This window comes from Durio zibethinus, chromosome 5 (assembly GCF_047325235.1).
Source record: "Durio zibethinus cultivar Kanyao isolate XHJ-2024 chromosome 5, ASM4732523v1, whole genome shotgun sequence".
In the NCBI taxonomy this organism is placed as follows: domain Eukaryota; kingdom Viridiplantae; phylum Streptophyta; class Magnoliopsida; order Malvales; family Malvaceae; genus Durio; species Durio zibethinus.
Window position 1 is genome coordinate 2,688,806 of NC_143166.1, and position 23,143 is coordinate 2,711,948.

General features: G+C 31.8%; 2 protein-coding genes and 1 pseudogene across 4 annotated transcripts; all 3 read left to right on the plus strand.

Moving 5' to 3' along the window:
• Window positions 1-551: 551 nt before the first annotated feature.
• LOC111281932 (tobamovirus multiplication protein 3-like) lies at window positions 552-8,850 on the plus strand. Of its 2 annotated transcripts, XM_089760574.1 has the most exons (12): window positions 552-1,154; window positions 1,434-1,524; window positions 1,628-1,680; window positions 1,753-1,845; window positions 1,943-2,014; window positions 5,111-5,183; window positions 5,367-5,412; window positions 6,647-6,710; window positions 6,807-6,860; window positions 6,991-7,068; window positions 7,410-7,468; window positions 8,204-8,850. In XM_089760574.1, the coding sequence occupies exons 1-11, from the start codon at window positions 1,002-1,004 to the stop codon at window positions 7,431-7,433; spliced, it is 801 nt and encodes a 266-aa protein (XP_089616700.1). In that variant the 5' UTR covers window positions 552-1,001; the 3' UTR covers window positions 7,434-7,468; window positions 8,204-8,850. The 2 variants fall into 2 exon arrangements, with proteins under 2 accessions (XP_089616700.1, XP_022725476.1); XM_022869741.2 differs by lacking the exon at window positions 7,410-7,468 and having other exon boundaries at window positions 585-1,154.
• A 959-nt stretch (window positions 8,851-9,809) lies between these two features.
• Window positions 9,810-14,903, plus strand: LOC111281763 (inositol oxygenase 1-like; annotated as a pseudogene).
• Window positions 14,186-20,255, plus strand: LOC111281762 (aldo-keto reductase family 4 member C10-like). Of its 2 annotated transcripts, none has more exons than XM_089760575.1 (3): window positions 14,186-15,577; window positions 16,809-17,063; window positions 19,703-20,255. In XM_089760575.1, the coding sequence occupies exons 1-3, from the start codon at window positions 15,011-15,013 to the stop codon at window positions 19,961-19,963; spliced, it is 1,083 nt and encodes a 360-aa protein (XP_089616701.1). In that variant the 5' UTR covers window positions 14,186-15,010; the 3' UTR covers window positions 19,964-20,255. The 2 variants fall into 2 exon arrangements, with proteins under 2 accessions (XP_089616701.1, XP_089616702.1); XM_089760576.1 differs by having other exon boundaries at window positions 14,447-15,577; window positions 19,643-20,255.
• Window positions 20,256-23,143: the final 2,888 nt, after the last annotated feature.

Consider the following 23,143-nt stretch of genomic DNA (forward strand, 5'->3'; position numbering starts at 1 on the left):
CTAACTCAATACTTATATTAAATCAATCACTTATTGATTATCAATAAATATATTTAATAATTTAATTATACAAATTACTATTTTTAAAAAGTATTAAAATCATTAAGTTTTGTATAAGTGTAATATTTTATGTCAAAATTGAACCTTTAAGATAATACATATATAAAATTTTTTTTTTACATAAAAATAATCATGAATAAATAAAAAATTATAAATATTAATATTCGAATTTAGACATACTAAAAATTATTGCAAACATAAAGATTATAAAAATATATAAAATATTATTATTTTATATGATATAAATTATTAAATTATTAAATTTATATATAAAATTTTATTCAATCATGAATTATGGACCGTATATATATATATTTATTTATAATAGAATAATAACAGACAGGTAGCCTAACTTTAAGTTAAAATGAACAAATTCATACCAAAAAGTCTCTTTAGAGACGACAAAAAAATCAACGTTAAAAGCTAAGATTTGCCTTCAAAATTATACCGACCAGATACGGTTGTTGTCTCATTTAGTTTTTTTTTTTTTTTCATCTTAATAAAATCCTTATTTTTTATTTTAAAAGAAAATGTTTAATTTAGAGACTTGAACGAGATAATCCAAGGTTTAAAACTTATAATTTACAAAAAAATGCGCCACATATCGTTAGCGCGTGAAGTGGCGGTCACCATAACGACACGTAACATCATGCGTTCATGTCCTGTCATTTGCCAAACTGATTACCGGCTATCTCCGGGATCTTCCACATTAAAAGAAAACCACCCCCTTCGCCAATCCTTTTCGCCGGCCGTGTTTGCTTTGCTCTTCTAAATTTTTAATTTCGCAAAATAAAAAAAATAACAGAAAAAAAAAACCCAGAAAACCATCATAGTTTCCACTAGCTTCTTCATCTAAAAGAAAAGGAAAAAAAAATCAGTCAATATAATTTCGGGTTTTTAACATTCATAATTAGAAAAAAAAACCAGAGAGAGAGAGAGAGATGGGACATTACGGCGTGGATGAGGCGGTGAGAGCGTATAAGCTGAATGACGCATCCAATTGGTGGCGTAACATTAACAATTCACCGCTCTGGCAGGATCGCATTTTTCACATTCTCGCCGCTCTTTATGGCCTCGTCGCCGCCGTGGCTCTCGTATGCCTCTCCTCCTTCCTTTTCATTACTACTTTTTATATTTTTCTTCTTTATTTATAAGTAATTAGGGTTTAGCTCGGTTTGACTGCGTTGTCTAGGAAAACTGATGATTATAGATTCAAATTTTAAAAAAAGTTTTTCATTATTTGCTTTCTCCTCCTTTTTAACGTGAAAAAAAGAATTAAGAAATTAAGTGCAATTAAGATGCTGTTGTTGTCATGAATGGCGCTTATTAATTACATCTTTGTTCATAAGTCATATATTTATTGATATTTTTAGGTTCAATTAATACGGATACAATTGAGAGTTCCCGAGTATGGTTGGACCACCCAGAAGGTTTTTCATTTTCTAAATTTTCTGGTGAATGGGGGTTTGTATCTGAAAATTTTTGGTTTTTCACTTTTTTTTTTGTGGGCTTTGTATTTGTTTTTATTTTGGTTTCTGTATTTACTGAGCTTTCATTTATATGACAGTTCGCGCACTAGTTTTTGTTTTCAGGCGGAATGTGCAGATCTTACATCCAGAGGTTTGAGACAAACAATTGGGCGTTTCTTTTGAATTACTTGTAATTTGTTGCTTAATGTTGCATTTTTGATAGATTGTTCAACATATCTTGCTTGACATGCCAAGTCTAGCTTTCTTCACGACATATGCACTTTTGGTCTTGTTTTGGGCTGAGATCTACTACCAGGTTAGATTATTTGAGCTCTGCCAGTTTGCCTTCCCACGTTGGTCTTTCTCATTTTGTGATCATTAACTTTATCTTAACTCTGCCTATCCGAAAACAGGCACGAGCTGTATCAACTGATGGACTGAGGCCAAGTTTCTTTACAATAAATGCAGTGGTTTATTCTATTCAGGTGAAATTTATGTTCTATTATTTGGTATAAGTGCCTACAGAAAGGAGAATTTGAAAGTTGGATTCTTTCTATTTGGAAGCAAGTCATGTTTTGTAAAAAACAGTACTGTTATATAGTTTTGCATAATTTGTTTATTTGGCTAATTTGTTGCAAATTCTATAAATTTTTAGCCGGATAAGGATGGCAAATTTTGGCAGAGTGGATTGGTGCCCTTTGGTGACTTTGTAAATACTGTAAATGAATTAAATCACTAAGCTTATTTTTCATAAGTGATTTTCCTTTTTCTTGAGGGGGGATCTAAATATTGTGCTACACATGGCAAGATTGCTTTAGACTAATTTTCTGTTTTAGTTCTTTTAATTGTATGAGATTCAAGTTCGGAAATAATCACGGGTCCAATTTGCAGTGTCAGTAATTGAAAAACAAAGAACTTTTTCACATGTATGAGATAAATATTGCTCTTTGGGATGATTAATTAAAGATGAAAGATACACGTCAACGTCAAGCAAAAAGGTAAATTTAGAGAAGACGGTGTTGATCAGAAGCGATGATCTATTGTTTTAGACTCCATTGGGCTCTAATTGGAAATATATTTGTTTCTTCCTTCTTTTTTTTTCCCTTTCTTTCCTACCTTCTTTCTCTCTTTAATGAGACAGTATGTTCTAACTTATTATGATAAAGCCAATGAGGAAAAATGTTCTGTGGATTTTCTTTTCATGTGCACTTAACCACATTTCATCTTTTTGCTGAGTAAACCTTGGTAAAAATTTTTAATGGTGGAATTTGCTCATAAAAATGGGTGAAAATTGGAAAACCTATTATACTGGTTACATCTTATGGTAAAAAACTGCTTTAATGGCTAGTAGAGTGGTTGCGACTTGTGACCCATGCACCAGTAAGGACCTAGGTATTGGGAAAGTTGGAAATAAGTCTAGTTGATTCTATTTGCATTTGTCCTTTGTATGATTGTTCAGTTGCAGTTTGGATAATATGTTCCACTGGCTTCTTTAGATTTTTTGTTGCATATTCTTATTTTTAGAACTTCTTGGAAATTAGGACACAAAGGACTAACAAGAATATATTGAGTATTTTGACTGTCTGTGCCGTTATTTTTACAGCTTGGCAGAGGGAGTCTCTCATTTTATTTTATTTTATTTTTTTAAATGAGTACGATTCTTATCCAAAACTAAGTAACTTCACTCCCTGTCTTTTTTTTTTTCCCTTATTTTACGTTACACAACTGTCACCTAATTTCAACCTTGACATATTGGTCATCATCAAAGTCATACAACTTAGATTTTGTCAAAGGACAGATATCATAGGTGATACATTTCCTTTTGGTAAGGTTGCAATGCAAAATTTACCCAGATTATTGATTATATTTCTTCAGTTTAAATGTTTCTAAGACTTCCCTTGTTGGTATAGCTAAGTTTGCTATTGATTGGGGGTGTTCAAAGCTTAATAGTGGGGATCTTGTCCTGAAAAAAGGATTTTGTCAATGTATATTAACATATTTGCCCCTCATTTCCTTTTTCTCTCTCTCTGCCTCCTTTCTGAGATGAAAATTTTCCTAACCTTATGACGGTAGCACTACTGACAAAAGGAATTTTGTAAACACCCATAATCCTTGTAGCAAATAAAAATTTAAAGTTTTCATTGATCCTTGTCAAGTTTTTCCCCATTTTGCCCATATCTTGTGACTGTAGTAACCATGAAGATACTATACTTTGCAGCAGGATAAATGAAAAAAAAAGTCTCTCTGGGTGGCTTTTGTATTTCTTTAAAAATGGCCTTAGGAGTTCACTTTGCTGCATAATCAAACCTTTGTAAAGAACATTTCCTTGAAGCTGAGATTGAAAAAATATATCCAATTTTAGATATGTGAGATTATCTGAGACATGATGGAGGATTGTTTGGGATTGTTTTGCCATATATGTCCAGTATAATTTCTAGAATTGATGCTATGAGCTTGCTACAGAATACCATAGTCAGCTTCTTATCCTCCTTTTTTTTTTTTTGTGGATAAGTAGCTCATTATCCTCATGTACTTGTTTTCTATCAAATTTCACAGTTATTGTGCCAATTGATAGTTGAATTCTATTCTGGTTAGCAACAAGGTATATTTTCCTTGATTCAGTCATATGTTATTTAGACCTCTGATAAGTTAAACCTGTTGTCTTCCAGCTGAAGTTTCTTGGTGTTTATCATTATAAGTCATGCTCTGAAATCCTTTTTCATAGCTATTGCCTCCATTAGGTCTAGTATTCTATTGTCAATACAGATATGACATTACATACATTTGTAGTCCCCGCTGTCAATATAACAAAGAAAATATATGAATTTGCTTGTGCTTTATGCATCAATTTGTCCTCTTTGCCCTTTTAGCTATACTCTTGTCAACCTACCTTAGTCATGATTTAAGACACTACCTGTAAGATGCTTCAGCAGTGAAGTCAGATAGTTAATAATGCTTTGTTACTCCATATTTGCAAGCTCTTTGTCCCTTTATTGATTATTTGCTCTGACCTATAATAATTTTTCTTTAAAAATTTATTTCACATTACCTTTAACTGGCTGATCTATAATGTCCCTTTAGTCATGATTATTTGCTCTGACCTATTATTAATTATAATATCCTTAATTGCCTATAATATCAAATCAAAGCTATGTTGAATGACACTGGCCTTTTGCACACTGTGTGTTCATGTTTTTGCAATAGCTTCCTTTTCCTTAATACTTTCCACAATTTGTTCTGCTGGAATAATGCTCTTAAGCTAACCCTGATGCTGGCCTCTACAAATTATGAGCTGGCTGAATGAGAGTTAAACCATAAAATTAAGTTGGTAGGTAGGTTTGAAGACAATATTTCATTTGCTAGAATAGTGACAAGGATGTTAATGGCATTTGTTGTAGATTTTACTAGTGAATTTGAACCTACAGTGTAGACTTTTCTTATTGTAGCCAGTTCAGTCATTCTGACAGCATTTTTAGCTGTGTTGCATACTTAATTTGCTTTGGAAGTATGACTTTTGAGAGGTGTTAATAAAGTTCTTTTTTTTTTTTTTTGTTGTTGGGGGTGGGGGGAATTGATTTCAGATTGCAATGTGGCTGGTATTATGGTGGAAGTATATCCCAGTTTTAGTCATCCTATCGAAAATGTTCTTTGCAGGTAAGTATTTGCTGTATCCTTAGTAGATTTATGGTAGTTAATTATTGAGTAACTTTGGATGCTCTATGGATTTATTATGGATGATCACCTAGTAATTTTGGATGCTTTATGGATAATAATCACCTGGTAATTTGTTTCAATTATAAATGTAAGTGTTTGATCCTGACTTTTGTAAATGGGCAGGTGTCTCATTGTTTGCAGCCCTTGGTTTTTTACTATATGGTGGAAGGTAATTATATTGCCATTTATTTTATTGTTGCTAAATATTTTAATGGCATGGGAGCTAGCATTGAATTATAATTTAGTTTTATGTTTAGGGAGCTTGCTGAAACCAGCATATAATTGTCTTTTCTATGTTATTCGGAATTGTGCCTTCTCTTTGTAACTCTTCATCTTCTTTGTTAAAAGGTCTCTCTTACTTCTCAACTATGGATCTAGTATAATTACAGGGCAGCTTCTTTTACTCGGTCCTGAAGCTTAATTGATATTTATAATATATATACATATATGCTACATATTAAAGTGGTTTAAGGGGTTTGAAATCTTGTGAGGACAAAAATAACCATTCCTTATTTTCTCCTATATTTTTGTTACATTTATTATCTTATTTCTATTTAGAAAGTATTTCATATTTTCTTATGAGGGTTTCTGAATTTTTTTTATCTTGGAATTTATTTTACATTGGAAAAACAAAATTAGTTGTGTTAGTTGATAGAAAATATTGAACTCCACGGACATGTATGCATCATTTCACAATTAATATAATGTATTTCACATTCTATTGGGAAGTATTAAATAAAGATATTGTTACTTGTAACCTCTATATAAACAATTTTTTTATGGTTTTGAAAATGTCTACACACATGATTTGTATGCAAATTGCTTGTCAAGTTAAAACTTAGTGTATAACATATACTTCCATATCAGGAATCTGAATTAAAAGAAAGGATCACTCCCTGGTATAACAAAACCAGGAAGGACATAAGTGTGCCACACATTGTGCTTGTAGTAAATGATATATCAATATGTCAGACTAAAATACACACATGCACACACTTGTGTGTGTGCACACAGCCACGGAAGTAAATGAATAACTAAAATATAACAATGATGCGAGTTAACTAAAATTATTTAAAATGGATATACACTCTCAAATGTGTGCACACAGCCACTGACATTTACATTTTGGTAAACATTTATGATCATCATTGATGAGTCTGTTGGCAAAGGTGTATGGTACACTTATTATTAGTTTATTGATAAATAAATTCATGGTTATTTAGCATTTTTCAGAGAAAATTATTGATAATGACCCTTTTCTTGTTATTCAATGTTGCATGTGTCTCCTAATTACGGTTTCCTTGGTTCATTTCCTAATACAACAGGGTAACCATATCATAGATATGCCTTGTGTTTTGGGTGAGCATGGAGAAAATAAATAATAATATGTTCAATCCTTGCAGGCTTTTCTTAATGTTGCAGCGGTTCCCTGTAGAGTCCAAAGGGCGGCGTAAGAAGCTGCAAGAAGTATATATTTACTTTAAAAGTAGATGTGGTCTTTGAGTCCAACAATTTGACCTTTTATTTACAATTTTTATTGTTATTTCTTTTTGGCTTGGGCAGGTTGGTTATGTGACCACAATATGCTTCTCATGTTTCCTAGTCAGATGCATCATGGTAGATTACTTACTTCCTTTCTGGCTTTACTAACCCTACACTTTTCAAATTGAAAATACTGCAAGAATGTTTTGTTGGACCTCTGTGAAACTTTTTCTAATTTGAGCTATATTGTTATTTTTTGTTCTAGATGTGCTTTAATGCATTGGACAAAGCTGCTGACCTTGATGTTTTGAACCATCCAGTTCTAAACTTCATATATTACCTGGTAAGTTTGACATCTTGCTTATTTGCTAGTGATTGAGAGTCTCATATTGAAATACAGTGTGGAGGTTGCCTAACCCATCTTTTGCCATATGAAAACGGAAAAGATTGCCCCATTTCTGTGCCTTGTTTATTTTGTTGCTTACATAGGAATGCATATTTCAAGAAATTACAAGTTTTATATGCAATTTACAAGTCTTTGGCATCAGATTATTATGTCGAAGAATTTTTTTGGGTGCAGTTGTGAGTTGTGACTACATGGCTGCTGAGTAAAATTTGTTATGATCAGCTTAAACTGTCATTTATCTATTTTTTAGATAACTTTTATGACTTTTGGAAGAGCAGGTTAAGGGTCAGAGGTTGGTTTAACATCATATATTTTGATGCCCAAATGTTACAATTGGGTCAGTTAGAACAATCTCATCCAACTTTTAACCTCATTTTCAAACTAGCTCTTGAACTTTAGGTTTAATAATTTTACCTATGTAGTTTCATTGATAATAATTTCTTTATGTCTTCCTAATGTTTTCCCATTGCTTATGTTTGTATAGTTGTTCAGGCAAGTAGCTAGAGGCTAATTCTAGGTATCTCTGTTGAACATGTATATGAGAGCATGGCTCTTTAAAATGGTTGGAGGGGGGAGGGGGAGGGAATGAAAGAAAAACAGAGTCTACCCATGTTCTACAGTATATTCAAGTATGAGCTACCTAGCATTTATCTATTTTGCTACCAAAATTTAGAGTAATTACTGAAAGTGATGATATATCTTAACCCGGCCCTACCAAAGCGAGGAGGAAATCCTAGTGGTTGACCTGGCCGTACATGACAGATTATGATCTGCATTTTTCATAGGAAATCACTTGTATTGACAATTCTATGCCATAACTAATGATATCTTGTAAAAGTAGTGCAGCATGGATTTAAAACATACTTTGTTTAATATGTTTACTTTTATGTGCATTAGTAAATGGCTGCAACTCCTTGCCTTTTAGTTAGTAAAAATCTTTTCCTTGGTGTTCTTGGTGAGTGTTTTCGATGTGCTAATATGTAGAGTTTACTTGATATTGTGAGGAGTATTTTAATGTTGATTACGAAGATGGCATTCGAATATTTTCAGTTACTTTCTTTTTCTTGGGCAGTTGGTGGAGATATTACCTTCATCTTTGGTCCTTTTCATTTTGAGGAAGTTGCCATCAAAACGAGGTATTACCCAGTATCATCCTATACGATGAACGATTGAGGATGACACGAAAAAAATAATAAAGGGAATCAATGCTTGTAACGATTTTGGACATGGCTTTTGTACCCTGCAAAGAGAGCAGAAAAAGCAATATGGAAGGCAGCAAAAACTAAGTTTTGTGTCTGTACTCACGAGCTGATCTCATGGATTGTAACCTATCAATGTGTTCAAAGTAAGGAGGTTTGTAGATTATGAGAAATTGTGGAATCTGTCGACTAGTTTGGTTCCATTCAACATGTAAAAGCGAAACCGAAAAGAAAAACGACGATGGATGAATTTCACAGAATGCTATTAAAACTCCAAAACCGATACCATTTTGGAACAGGCTACATGGACTAACATATGTCTTTGATAATGTTAATTCCTGGAGGCTTCTAACATAATGATTTCAGGAAGAGATGAAACATACAGAAATATGAAACATACCTGCAGGATTTAGAAGTCTGTCTAATGATGTGGTGGGAATTTTTTTTTTTTTTTGTAATCGCGTTGAAGTGTGATTTTGATGTACGATCTAGTGAAAAAAGGGTTTCTATTGAGTTATCATATTGGGCTTAATTGCATGAACTTGATTGCTGTCTTTGACGCTTGATAGCTGAATGAATATGTTGAGAAATGGAAGATGGGTTATTTTTGTTGTAAAACTGAGAATTGAGGTTTCAATTGTTGGATTAGCATTGAATAGCAATATATAAAAGCCAGTTTCAGAAGGTTGACTATTTGATAGAAGAAAAACCTACCATTCTGTGACCCAGCCACTGCTCATTTTGAATGGTAGTTTTCTTTTTTTTCTTTTGGGAGAAGATTACAAGTCATGTTTTGCATTACGAGAAACAAGAAATTGTTTATTTAAATATTCTAAAAGCCGCAATCTTATTAGCCAAATTTTAGGGAGGTTCTTTTTTATAATTATGAAAATTAATTCATTAATGGGATTAAAAAATGACACATATATTTTAAATACATTAAAATGTTAATATAATAAAATAAATATATTTTTTAGTATATTAATTCTATTTATAGAATTTAAAAACCAAACGGATTTGCATAAAAATAAATTTTTGATGATAAAAAAACTTTTTTTAATTCAATTTAAATTCAAAAAAATTGAATTTAAATTGTTTCAATAAAAAAAAAAGAAAAGAAAAATAAAAACCTATAAAAAGAGAAACCACCCGAAACTGAAGTGATCTAAACTGCATGAACATAAAGTGCCTGATCCGAAACTCCAATAGGTGAAGCAATGAAAACATGTTATTATTAAATTGGAGTCCTAGACTTCAGTACAATCTCCTCGCAGCCTCCCAAGTTGCATGGCTCTGCTGTTTTCCTATAGTTTTAAAAGTTATTCTTTTTTTTTTTTCCATGCAAGGACTTGTGGGGAGTCCTTGTCATGCAAATATGGGAAGGACTTGGGTACTCAGAGTTCTCAGGGAAGGACTTTCGGGCTGTTTTAAATAGTCCCCATCAAAATGCAATCATTGCTACTTAAGTTTTGATTCAGGATGATTACCCCCATTGAGCAGCCTGAGTTTGGTGAGTTTCTTTCCCTTTCATTGTTAATTTCCTTGATGAATCTCGTCTTTGGTCTGTTCTTTTTTTGTTGACAAAATTTTGTTGTTTTTATTATTGCTTTTTTGTCGTAGAAGTTGGGAACGAGAAGCGGATTTATAAGGTTCCTGTTGATGAGAACGAAATGGTGTTGGATGGAGGATTTGTGGCCACTCATACCAACTCTTGGCCACACTCTCTTTTCATTTCCTATTAAATTCATACTATAAAATTTCTGTTTTACAAGGCTGTTTGCTGTTGAAAAAAAAATTTTAAATGCCAAAAATGGCATTACCATTTACCAATCACAGGTTTGGTTTAGTTCAATTGATAAAGTCATCCGTTGTATCGATGACGTTACGTTTTTGGATACAAATTTTATTTATAATACCTTTGATTAACACGTTTTGCTTCCATTGACTAAAATATTAATGTTTTATTTGAATGCGTAGTGAAAGGGATTCTATCTTTTTATGGTTGAATCTTGCATCTAAATGAAACCTGAGTAAGCTATCAACTTGGGATTTGTATGAAAAGGAGGGCATTTACAATATTTTTTGTTTTTTAGTTTGAATTTTACTCTAGCCAAATTTATTCCAACTTCAAAGACCCAAGCCATAGTCAATGCCCAAAGCCAAAAATAGTATGGGTTTGATTGCTTATTGATTTAGTGAGAAAGGCCTGAAAAGAGGCCCAAAATTTTAACAATCTGATGCTCAGAGCACATCTGTTTGTGTAAATGCAAAACAGAGATTGCCATGTTGAAAGTGAAAGGCAAAAGGGTGCTGAGGAATTCTACAGAACAAATCACATCATCAGACTGTTGAATTTGTAAGTGATATTGGCATGTCTGTTTCATTTCCTTAACCAAAAAAAATGAATAAGGGAAATGATTCTTAAAAGTTATAATACTATTTATAAATGAGCAGGTGAGGAGGATGAGAGAGGAACATGGAAAACTGAAAAGGGTGGAAACGAGCATATGGGAATGCTGTGAACTTCTTAATGAGTTTGTTGATGAGAGTGATCCTGACTGAGATGAACCTCAAATTGAGCACTTGCTGCAAACTGCCGATGCTATTAGAAAAGACCATCCACATGAGGAGTGGCTTCACTAGACTGCCCTCATCCATGGTATATACATACATACATACATACATACATACATACATATATATATACTTATATATATATATATATATATATTCCTGTCACACCACTAACATCACCTGACTGACTGACTGACTGAACTCCATGCACTTTTCAATGCAACTAAGGATTTAACACTGTGTTGCAGATCTTGGAAAAGTTCTTTTTCATCCTGCTTTTGGTTGAGCTTCCTCAATGGGTTGACGTGGATGAGTGCCCCCTGCTTCTTTGGTCTTTCTCTTGTCTTGCTGTTTAAACTATACCATCAAACAGATATTCCATTATTGCAGCAATTAGGCAGTTAACGGTGATTGCTGTCATACCAGGTGACACATTTCCTGTTTGGTGTGCCTTTGATGTATCAACCTTCACCACATTGTCAGTCGTTACTCAGTATATATTCTTGAAACTTTATTCACACTCATTATCACCATATTGTTCTACTTTATTACTCATTTCAGAAGCTTAAATTTCTGATTCCCATGTTGCTAGTCTCTAACCTTTCTTGGGCATATTCCTACAGTATTTCCAGGAAAATCCAGACTACCAAAATCCTGCTTATAACACTAAGCATGGGATTTGCAGAAGGTTGTGGACTAGACAATGTCTTGATGTCATGGGGGCATGATGACTACATGTAGTTGGTAAACTTCCAAGTCCATTTTCCATTTTTTTCTCCTTTTATATGCATTTTTGTGTTTTAATTTGATTGTTTATGCTTTTACATTCCATGTTTCAATGACAAGAATTAAACTTTGTTATTCTATATTGGATATATCAGGTTGGTAACGAGAACAAGAGCACTCTTCCTTCATCTGCACCATTCATCATAAGACATCACTCCTCCTATGGTAAGTATAAAAACCTAATGATTCAATTTGTCCGAGTGTTATCAGCTAAAATTTCATCATTTTAACAACTTTGAAATACCATCTTTTTGGAAACAATTCAACTTGCAGCTTTAAATCAGGCTGATGCATGTAAGAACTTGAATGAATGAAGATGATATTGAGAATCTCAAATGGCTGAACATATTCAGTTAATTCTCTGTAAAAGGGAAGATCATTTGTATCTAAACACTGCTTTCCTCTTTTGTTAGATTTGCAGCAAATATGACCTTTACAGCAAAAGCAAAGTCCACATACATCTTGAGAAAGTCAAGCCATACCATTTATCCCTAATCAAGAAGGTAAAAATTCGCATTCCAAAACCCTTAATTAGGATTAATTATATATATATATATATATATATAATTGCAAATTCACTGGTTCTGAAGTAGTTTTCAACAATTCTTTTCCGGTACTTATTATATGATGAAAGTTTGAAGACCCATGAGTAAGGGCATGATTGGATCTAATAAAGGTTTAAGCTCTTCCTAAGGAAATTTTGATCTTTATCTTGAAATTAAAAATTAAAAATTAAAAATTTAATTTAATTTATTCATACAATAATTTTTAAATTTTAACACAAATAATTATTTTTTATTTTCAAATTACGATTTATTTTATATTAAAATGATCGGTATGTTTAAATTCACTACTTTATCTATTACTACATTCTTACTTTGATAAAAATTATACCTAACCAAACCTTAGTAAAATAAAACTAACAAGTTGTACAAGTAAGAAAATTTGGCCTTCCTACTGCAAATGTAATTAAGACAATAACCGATGATGTCTTTTTATTATAGAAAATTTAATTGAAATAATTTATGTGTTATAATTGTCTTTATATTTTGGTCCACATGTAATAATAATTCAATCACTACTTTTGATCTTATTTTGGGTCATCCTTGACAAATATGCGCAAGTGACCACGACAGTTCCAATTGGCAACCCTAGCAAACACTTGATTGGAATAGAAACGTTCAAAAGTCCTGATTGTTCAATATTACCTTAAATTTTTATTGTTTTATATGTACTATATATACATTTTTTTATTATAAACTTGAAAAAGACCCAACGACTATTCAATTTGTCAAATAAAGCTATTATTATTTAACTAGTTTCGTCATAAAAAAATTTGTTTTAGAGAAAATTTTCATAAACAATAATTTTTTATAGAGATAAAAAATTAAAAATTAATTCAAATTTATAATATTTGATTTAGTTTAGATCAATTTTTTTATTTGATTTAAATTAAATTTGAACATTAAATTTATATATTAAATTTAAATTGAATTAAAAAATAAAAAAATAAATCGAATCAAATTATATATTTTTATATTTTTTTAAAATTTATATAAAATAAAATAACTATTTTATATCAAAATTTATTAAAAATTATATTAAAATAATTTAAAAAATTAATAAATCTAATAAAATTAATAAAATTCAATTCGAATCAAATCGAATTATATAAAAATTTTATTCGAAATCGAATTAAATTTTAAAAATTTATAATTTTATATATTATTTAAAAAATTAAATTCAATCAAAATCATCGTTACTCTTAATTTTTTACCCTAATTAATATGAATATTTAAGACCAAAGGGAAACATTTGTATTATTGACAAAGTTTGATGAAGTTATCTATGTATTATTTTCCTCTCAATCCATAAAAAAAAAAATTTAAGTCTTTATATTCAAGCATTCGATTGAATGATAAAATTTGTGTCATTGACAAAATTCGATGAAATTATCCAGTGCAATTGTATGTATTTTCGTCTCAATTTGTATATAAAATAATTTAAATTTTTACATTAAAGCATTCAATTGAATAATAATTCTAAATACGTAATACATTTTTTTTAATTCAAAACGTTGGATCAACTTCGAAACTTCCTTCTTCTAATATCAAAAGAATCTGGGTGTTTGTAAATAACAACTATTTTTATATATTTAATAATTTAAAATATGATATAATGATATGATATGAATATGATATAAAAAATAAAAATAAAATTTAAAATTTAAAATTTAAAATTATAATAATTATTATGTATAAATTTAATAAAATTAAATTTTATATTTTATATTTTTATATTATAAATTTTAATATTTTATATAAAAAATACACAAATTATCATATTTAAAATTTTTATATAAATAACAAAAAAAATAAAAGAAAGTCTGACACCGGCAATGCTGGTTACCGTTTGATTTGTATCAAACTGTACTTTGGTAAACAAAACCCAAAATATCTTTTAAAAGAATAGATTTCAATGACAAGAAAAGGGCTGCGTCCAATGAATGTAGCTATGAGTTAGTTACTTGGTAGGTGGCGTGTAGGTTTTTCAGACAACGCCTTTGTTTCAATTAAGTACATAACCTTTATTTTCCCATTTTTTCTTTTTTTTTTCCTTATATTCCATAAACATACGCAATACTGTTCAAAATTTCCAACATAACTATCGATATATTTGACCTTTTGTCTTTTGTTTTATTGATAATTTCAGACTGTATATATATATATATATATATGTACACATGTGCTCAAGGCTACAGGTAAGAGTTCTGTTTTGTCTCTTGGTGGAGTTTTTGTGTTGCCATTATTGACCATGACCCTCTCTTTTGAAGTTTAGCTGTAATAATATATTTATTTTTTGCATACAGAGAGGAAAAATCAAGTCCTTGATTTTTGGTGGTTGTGTTCTGAATTTTTAAGGTTTGTTTATTCGTTTGCTTTTGTTTTATAGATTGGTTTCGGTTCAGTGGTCTTTTTGATGAATGATCAATGGATAAAACAGAAGTGGGTTTTTTTTTTTTTTTGAGGTAAAGTTTTGGTTTTTTGGATAAAGAATGCTCTCTTGGTCTTTGTGCTGAATCTGTTTCATTTTTTGCTGATTTGGATTGTCTTGTTCTTGAGATTTCATTAGTGGGTTTTTGGTTTAATTTACATATCTTACTGCAATCCTGAGAATTTGGGATTTTACTCTCTATTCACTGGAGTTTTATAATTCAAATACCAAAAACAAGTGAATATAGTTAAAATTGTTGGAAGTTTTGAGTTGAAATCTTTCCCCTTTGGTATTCGTGGTTGGTGGGTCAAGAAGATCAAGGAAAAATGAAAGGGAAAGTTGGTACTACAGGGAATTTCTTTGTGTTGAATACTGGAGCTAAAATTCCTGCCATTGGGCTTGGAACATGGCAGAGTGGAGGAGACCTCTGTGTTGATGCTGTGAAAACAGCATTGTCGGTTGGTTACCGCCATATAGATTGTGCACATCTTTATGGCAATGAGATTGAAGTTGGGGAAGCATTGGCTGAAGCCTTCAAAGGTTCTTTGAAAAGAGAAGATGTTTTCTTGACCTCTAAGCTTTATTGTACCATGAATTCATTGAATAAGATTGACAACTATGTTAGGGTGTCTCTTAAAAATCTTGGAGTCTCCTACTTGGATCTTTATTTGATGCATTGGCCTGAGAGCTCAGGTTTTGGAGATGCAACTGATCCTCCTTTAATGTCTGGGAGTAAGCATAGGCAGTTTTTGAATCGGCTGAAGAAGGTATGGAAGGCGATGGAATCCCTAGTCGAATTGGGTTTGGTTAGAGCTATTGGTGTCAGCAATTTCAGTGTTCATCAAATCAAAGAACTGCTTAAATTTGCAAAAATCGTACCTGCAGTTAATCAGGTTTGATAGATATTTCACTTTTTAACTTTAAATTTAAATTTATTCTAATTTCAATGATTCTTGCATAAAAGAATTTTCCTTTGCATTGATTTATTGAGAACTTTATGGTGAAGTGAAGTCATAACTAGTTGGAGAGCCAGTGACAAATTTCTCCCTTTTGATTATGATTCAATATTACAGTCTAATGGACTTTTATATGATTACATGCACCCTGTATATTTATTTAACTAGAGATGGATTCTGAATCTGTTCTTTTCTTGATCAAAATCCATTTACCCAAGTAGGAGCTCAGAGTCAGAGCTCCAGTAACTTGGGATGATATAATAATAAAAGAAAATTACTATGTGCAATGTTTGAACATGGGTGTGCAAAACTTGAGGCAAACTTTACTGGTTGATGCACGAGAATATTTGTTTATGTTGTAGTTGGTTGGCTGTGGTTTGGAATTTTGATTGATAATCACAGTTACTGAAAAATGAAAAGTAGGAGCAACCTGACAGTTTATGTCCTGCATGGATGATTTACAATATATGAAAGCACATCATTTTGTTTATCCCCTTTCTTGTACCTTGAGACATGCATTTTACTCGGAAGTTGGAACTTTGTCTTTCGTACACAGCACCTTATGGAAAGAGTTTATCTTTGCTAAACATGTTACCTTCCATTTAAAGTACTGAATTATTTGCGTGTATGGCATGCCTTAACATGAATCTTTTTTTCCAACTATATTTTTGCTCAGTGAACCAAAAATTATGGTTCATTTGATTAACTATGTTAATAGCTCCTAAGTCTATTGGCACCATACCACAGACATCGGACTGATGGACCATTAAAAGAAATGCAAAAATGGCTTCCAGAATTGTCTGCCTTGAAGTTTGGCCAGAATAAAATTTTTCAATGACTCAATCCATTTTTCCTTTTAATTAACTTGTGAAGAAGAAATGGGTGTATTGCATCAGATAAACATCATTTCTGTCTTTTATCAGTTCTTTTCTACATGTGGTTTTATATTATGCTTTTCCTGTTTTTAGTGGTTTTATCTTTTCCATGACTGTATATCTTCTTCGCAAATTTTCGTTCTTGCAAGTGTTCTGCTGTTATTGAAATAGAGTGTTGGAAATTATGCTCAAGTCTTATGCACCTAAATATTGTTTATCCCTTTGTCTTGTAATCCTTTCCAGAAATAGACTTTTCATCAACAAGGTGTAAAATTAAATTTCTTTTGTAATAGGTGGAGCTGCATCCTTTTTGGAGGCAAGATGAACTGGTGAAGTTCTGCCAATTGAAAGGTATCCATGTCTCTGCTCACACTCCTTTGGGAGTACCTACTTCAAGTCCTGGAGTGTCTGATAGTGGATCAGGTGGGGAAGATGAACCTGGAACTCCTCGCATTTCATTTAGGAGGTCTAGATCAGTGCATGGACCAATGCTGAAATTGTCAGTTGTTGGAAAGATAGCAGATAGGCACAAAAAAACACCGGAGCAGGTATTTCCTTTTATAACAATATCATGTCTATTTTTACTGACTATGTATTATACTAGCATTCTCCTTCTATGTTTCTTCTGATGTCAAGTAGGTTAATAATGATTTCAAATACGTCGATGATATGTTGACCTCATCTCATCCATATAAAAATCAACACTACTGATACTTGGTTTCAGTGAAATGGGAACTTAGGGAATAAAAAAGAGAAAAAAAAAGGATTAGGACTCATAAAAAACCCTTTGAACCACTTTAAACTCCAAAAATATCAGGTAAAAGAGCTCATGTTTGTCATTTATTAAACTAAATGAATACTTTTAACAAAAATTTTAAACATTTTTTCATAATTGAGCAAAGTTTGAGTAGTAGGTGAGTTCATCTTGTTTATGGTAAAAAACAAGCTTGATAAAGAGCTTGTTTACACCTACAGTGTATATTATTTATGTTTGTCTGAATTTTTAGGTTGTATAAGTTTGAAGGACAATGATGACTAAATATTGATCAAAGTTACTAAAGTATGGGTGGCCAGCCGCCACTATTCTAATCCATCACTTTATTGCCGGTCACAAACAGCGGTGTTGGTTGGTGGTTTTTTTGTTATTTCCCTAAGCTAAACACTATTTTCACCAACTTTATTACTGTTGTCACATAATAAAATATTGCCATGGTAATGGATTTTGGATAATGCATTTTCTCAATAACTAATGTTGCAAAAGTGGTTAATCTTTGAAAGGATCAGGAAAGTGATGCAAACAACTGAAAAGAGTTTGAAATATTGATACCCTCTTGGGAGAAAACAAATTTTGATCTTGTTGGGTTCACTTATATGCCTCAATGTGTTGGATTTTGCAAAATAGTTTTCAAACTAATTATGAATTTACAAGTCAAGAATATTAGGCAAGGAGCGTAGAAAAAGAATAAAACTCATGGGTATCATTTGCTTTGAGAAACTTTGATGGCATTCCACATCAAGCATCAATGTATGAGGGAGGGGACAGATGCTGATAAAAGGCCTCCCCATCCCACTCTTCTCTGTATGCTTTACTGTTAAAATTTTTGAATCTCTGGATCAGTCCGCATGGCCAACTGCTTAAAAGTTGGCTTTATGAATAATTTCCCAAGTAACCAACCTTGGATTAAAGCTTGAGCTCACCTCAAGAGCCTGATAAGCTTTTCCAAACTGAGTTCCAACTGCTAATTTTGAGCTCAAAATGAACTCGTACTGAGCTGGAACTTGGTAAATTTTAGCCAAGTCAAGTCTGAACACAACTTGGCTTGGCTCATTTAGTTGACACTTTACAACCCTATGTTTAGCTGAAAATCTAAAAGCAAACAATTTTGGAGCGGGCTTCAGAGGCAGAGTTTGCATGTCTTCCATATTCCTGCCTGTAACCATGAAAAGCAATATCTTTTGTTATTAATCCCAACTTCATATCCTTCCTGAATAAAACCTCAATAACTAGACAGGAAGTGCATTTTTAGTAATAGTGCTAATATTATGGCAGGTCTCTTTCAGTTTAAACTTCCCCCCATAGCTATACCTGAGAACTTCATACTGTCAACTGCTTCAACCCCATATACCCCATTTTGCATGACTTCCACTTTCCTTTTTCCTTTCCTCCATACACCATATGAAGAGTTAATTCACAGGATAATAGATGGCTCTTCAATCAGGCCAATAAGCTGAATGCCAACCTCAGATTAGATATTAATCTTACATCTACTGAACTTCTGAACTATAGTGAGCTGTGGATCAAACTTTATTTCTAGGCAATACATAATACCACTAAAGACATAGAGGTGCAAATGTAGTGAATTTTCACTATATTTCCTTTTGTCTTAGAGGAACTTAATTCTAGAGATAAGGTGGTTGTATTCTTTATGAAGATTAATCCTATTGCACTCTATATGAGCCTCAAATGTCTTTCATTGGGGGAAGAGAGAGATGGATGGGAGGTTGTACATGGACAACCAATTGATAGCATTTTAACATACTAACACCTATTAGACCACCCAAAATTTTGTCTGTCATGTCATAAATAACTGCTTCTACCGCATCAGTTCAATAAAGAGGACAAACTTCATCATCTGTTATGTAAATAACCTTCCTTCCACCTTTATCATATGTCATATGTCATTTGTTATTCTCAAGCCGCTTGAGCTTGATTTGCAAATATTTGGTGAAATTGAGTTGCGTTAACTGAAGTCTACGACTGATTAAAGTTAATCATGCAAGGAGAAGAACACTCTTATGCTGTATGGGTGTATATTTATATTATCATGACCAGGCTCTAATAAATACGTTCACAAATGCAAAGAGATCTATAACTTTTGGTGGCTCTCGTAACTGTTTTCTTGATAGAAAATATGAAGTGAACTGCTCATCTGAAACTGATTGTCACTTAAGGTCTTATTTAAACATCGTGATGTGATGACTGGGGCTGAATAATGCTTTTCTGATTGGACCTCTTGACCTATGATATTTTATGTATTTGGAGCTGATCATGATTCATGTGTATGATAGTGCATGTTTTTAGCTAGTCAATGCATCGTTTACTTAATCAAATACCTTGCAACTGCAGAATTCAAATTTATGGGTTAATTTGGAGTGTTGTTTCCTGTCCTGCTTTGTTACTTCGTAGGTAATTCTACGGTGGGGGTTACAAAGAGGAACCAGTGTTCTACCATGCAGTCTAAAGCCTGACAGGATAAAGCAGAATATAGACATCATTAATTGGTCTCTGTCGGATGATGAATGGAAGCGCTTGAATCAGATTGAACCACAGGTATGTTTATTCGGAGATGGTCCTCTCAACAATCTATCAGATAGAGGCCTCATGTTCGGTAGCTGTCCCCTTCAAGCTGTGCGCGAAATGGAAGATGATGCAGAATCCAACGCCTAATACTTGTGAACATGTTAAGATAACGTTCCATTTACATTCAACCATGTCATTGTGCAGTTATAATATTGCTAATGTCCCCCATTGTTTGCAATACTTTGAGTTCGTGGATTATGTGTAGAAAGTCAAAGAAAGACATTATTATTGATCATAGTGGCAGGGTTTTTTCTTTATGAACCAAAGTTTGTTTCATATATATATATATTGAACAAAAGTAGCGTGTTTTGTATGTAAACATCATGAAATGTCAATTATCAATGAAAATTTTCTAAAGGAAATGTAACTTTCAGTTGAAGTTATTGTGCCAAACTTGGTTTTAGTTTGCACGTAATAAACTTGGTATCTGGGTGGCCCATGGTTGAATTACAAACAACTAATCAAAGATAATCTAGTTTATTTACGATATGAGGTGGGATCATGACCTGTTAGCACTATGATAAGCAATTTGTCAGTGGGTTAATTTAACACAAAACGTGGGTTTTTTTTTTTTCTTCCTAGGGCTTAAAGAAACAGTAGAATATCAATGAAGTTGTTCTCAATGTGTTTCATTATCAAATATTAATTTAAAAATTCAAGATTTAATTCAAATGATTCGTATAATTATTTTTAAATGTGACATTTAATAAGTATGAAGTTTGTTTTTTTATCCCAAATTACAATATATTTTGTATAAAAAAAAATCAAAATAAAAATTTTCTGATTTTTTTTAACACTATCAATTTTTCACCTAATTCTAGTTTTTGTATGAATTACAAGTGTTTGTTTTTAAAAAATGCAAGTATAATCCAATGTCCATAAGATGTTAATAAATAGTTAACCTTTTTTGTTTGGTATAAGCTTGAGATCAATCTCCATAATGACTTTAATTCCTATAACCCAAACATCTCAGCATAATTGTAAACCTGTTCTTACTATATATAACCAATTTGCCCTTAAATATTTTTATTTCACTATGGATTTCCCTATACTCATCTAGCTCTCATAAACTAGCAAGTGAAGGTGTCACGGGTTGAGACTTAAGCTCTGAACTCGCGCGACTCCGAGACCCGGACATTTATCATTCCGGCATTTCGAATCAGCCTAACCGCCACGGTTCACACCCTTGTGAGTTATTATCCGCTCTAGCCCCTCTGACCTCACAGTTTTGTTCTACAAAAGGCGCCTCACAAGACGGAGGTGGTGTGAACCCTTTTATACCCAGTGACCCTCCTATTATGATCGATGTGAGATTCATGACTCTTCTTTAAATCCGTGACAAAGGCCCTGCTTAATGTTGTGGATTTTTGAGGAAATATCTTTAGTGTTTATGGATTATTTACAATTCAACTTAAAAGTAAATTTGTGATTTTTTTGTTACATTTACTAATTTGAGTAAATTTTATTGATTTGTCAACAAAGAGATTATGTTAGGGTTGAACCCGATATTTGTTGAATACTAACTCTTAAAGCTAATTACATAAATAAATTGAGTTAAATTTCGTATTAAGCTGCAACAATATTTCAAAGATATCTAATTTTACACTAATTTAAGGATGAATAAGTAATACACATTAATGGGAACCGAATGGAATTGTAATATGGATATTATACTAAGGAAAAATAAAGGCTAACAGGGAGAATGCTAGTGAACTGTTGTAGAAAATTTGTTCAGTGTGGAAATAAGATAAGAATGGTCAGTGATATAGATGTTAGGCAAGAAAAAATTAGGAAATGGGAACTGCAATGCTGAACAAAGATTTCATATGAAGTTGTAATTTTTTAATGTGTTCATATTATTAAAAAAAAAAAAAGGCAAAATGGACAGTTTAAAAAGAGAAAACTGTAGCAGAAGAAAGATATGGAGGAAGTCCATGGTGTAGCATTTCAGAAGTAAAATCACTGCAATTCAACTTGTTAAAGACTCAGAAAGTTTGTTGCTGGCACATCATTTGTGATAAAAGACTGATGGATTACAAACAGCATTCAAAGAAATAATCAAAGCAGCGAAAGTGGACATCAATAACCTAGCTTCTTCGATGGTTCAGGTAAATTGACATCGTTTTCCTCTGCATAACATTGACAGGAAGATGAATGTTCAGTCAGTTCACATCTTGACAGTTCAGGTATCTATCTTTGATGGTTGGTGATGCTGGTCATTGTTCTGACAATTCAGTAGGTGTGTCAGCGGTATTCTTTTGAGCCTGATACAAACTTGGGTGCAGGTTTGTCTGCTATGAACTATAATCTTTCAAACCAAACAGGTGAAAGGGGAAAAAAAGTTTTGAAGGAAATAATTCGTCATTGAAGAGAAGAAAAATTCCAGAATAATGATGTTTTGCCACCTAAGACTAAGAGAACTTGTCAGGAGCATTTTGTGTCTATTTGTGATGAAAATAGTGTTTGATATTGGTGTCAGATCCAGGGTTTGAGTGCAGTCGATTTCTGGAAATGAAAGCACATAATTTTCCTTTTTGGGGTCTATCACCATCACTATCACCACCATTGTTCTTGATGAATAAATAAATTTATGTTGATTTCAATTCAGATATCAGAATCAGCAAAGTAAATAATGCTTTTTTTTTTTTTTTTGCCACCGCCAGCACTTGAAGCATATCCGGAAGTAGGATATTCATAATTTAGTTTTAATTAAATTAATTGATTAAATTTATTTTATTTTATTAATTAATTAATCATTGAATTAAATTTGTTATTAAAAAAAATTTTAAAAAAAATTTAGTTTTTAGATAATCCGAATCAAAAATTGAATTAATCAAAATTTTAAATGAAATATAATAAAATATATAATTAAAAGTATATAAAATTATTCATTTCATTTAAAGTTTTAATTAATCTTTTAGTATTTATATATTTTTTGTTGAATAATTTTATTAATTTATTTTAAATATAAAAAATTAAAATTTTAAAATATAATTTAACTTGAAATATTTTATTATTCAATTAACTAAAAAATTAATCGAACCGATTAAATTAATTTTAATGAGTTAATTTTTAAAAATTAAAAAATTTATTCGATTATTAAAAATAAAATAATTTAATTTAATTTTAAATGATTCAATTCAAAATTAATGAAGTGCCCAGCAAACACTTTTATCTTGAAGTGCTAACCCTCGAAAGGCCAAAAATCTTTGAAGACCAGAAAAAAAAAAAAAAAAAGGAAAATGGAACTTCATTCTTAGGCATCCC

Excerpts from the sequence above, each read along its gene's own strand:
- LOC111281932 (XM_022869741.2), top strand. The coding sequence starts at position 1,002 with ATGGGACATTACGGCGTGGATGAGGCGGTGAGAGCGTATAAGCTGAAT. Across the intron at positions 1,525-1,627 it reads AAATTTTCTGGTGAATGGGG|TTCGCGCACTAGTTTTTGTT; the intron begins GTTTGTATCTGA and ends TTTATATGACAG. Across the intron at positions 6,861-6,990 it reads TCCTAGTCAGATGCATCATG|ATGTGCTTTAATGCATTGGA; the intron begins GTAGATTACTTA and ends TTTTTGTTCTAG.
- LOC111281762 (XM_089760575.1), top strand. The coding sequence starts at position 15,011 with ATGAAAGGGAAAGTTGGTACTACAGGGAATTTCTTTGTGTTGAATACT. Across the intron at positions 15,578-16,808 it reads TCGTACCTGCAGTTAATCAG|GTGGAGCTGCATCCTTTTTG; the intron begins GTTTGATAGATA and ends CTTTTGTAATAG. Across the intron at positions 17,064-19,702 it reads ACAAAAAAACACCGGAGCAG|GTAATTCTACGGTGGGGGTT; the intron begins GTATTTCCTTTT and ends GTTACTTCGTAG.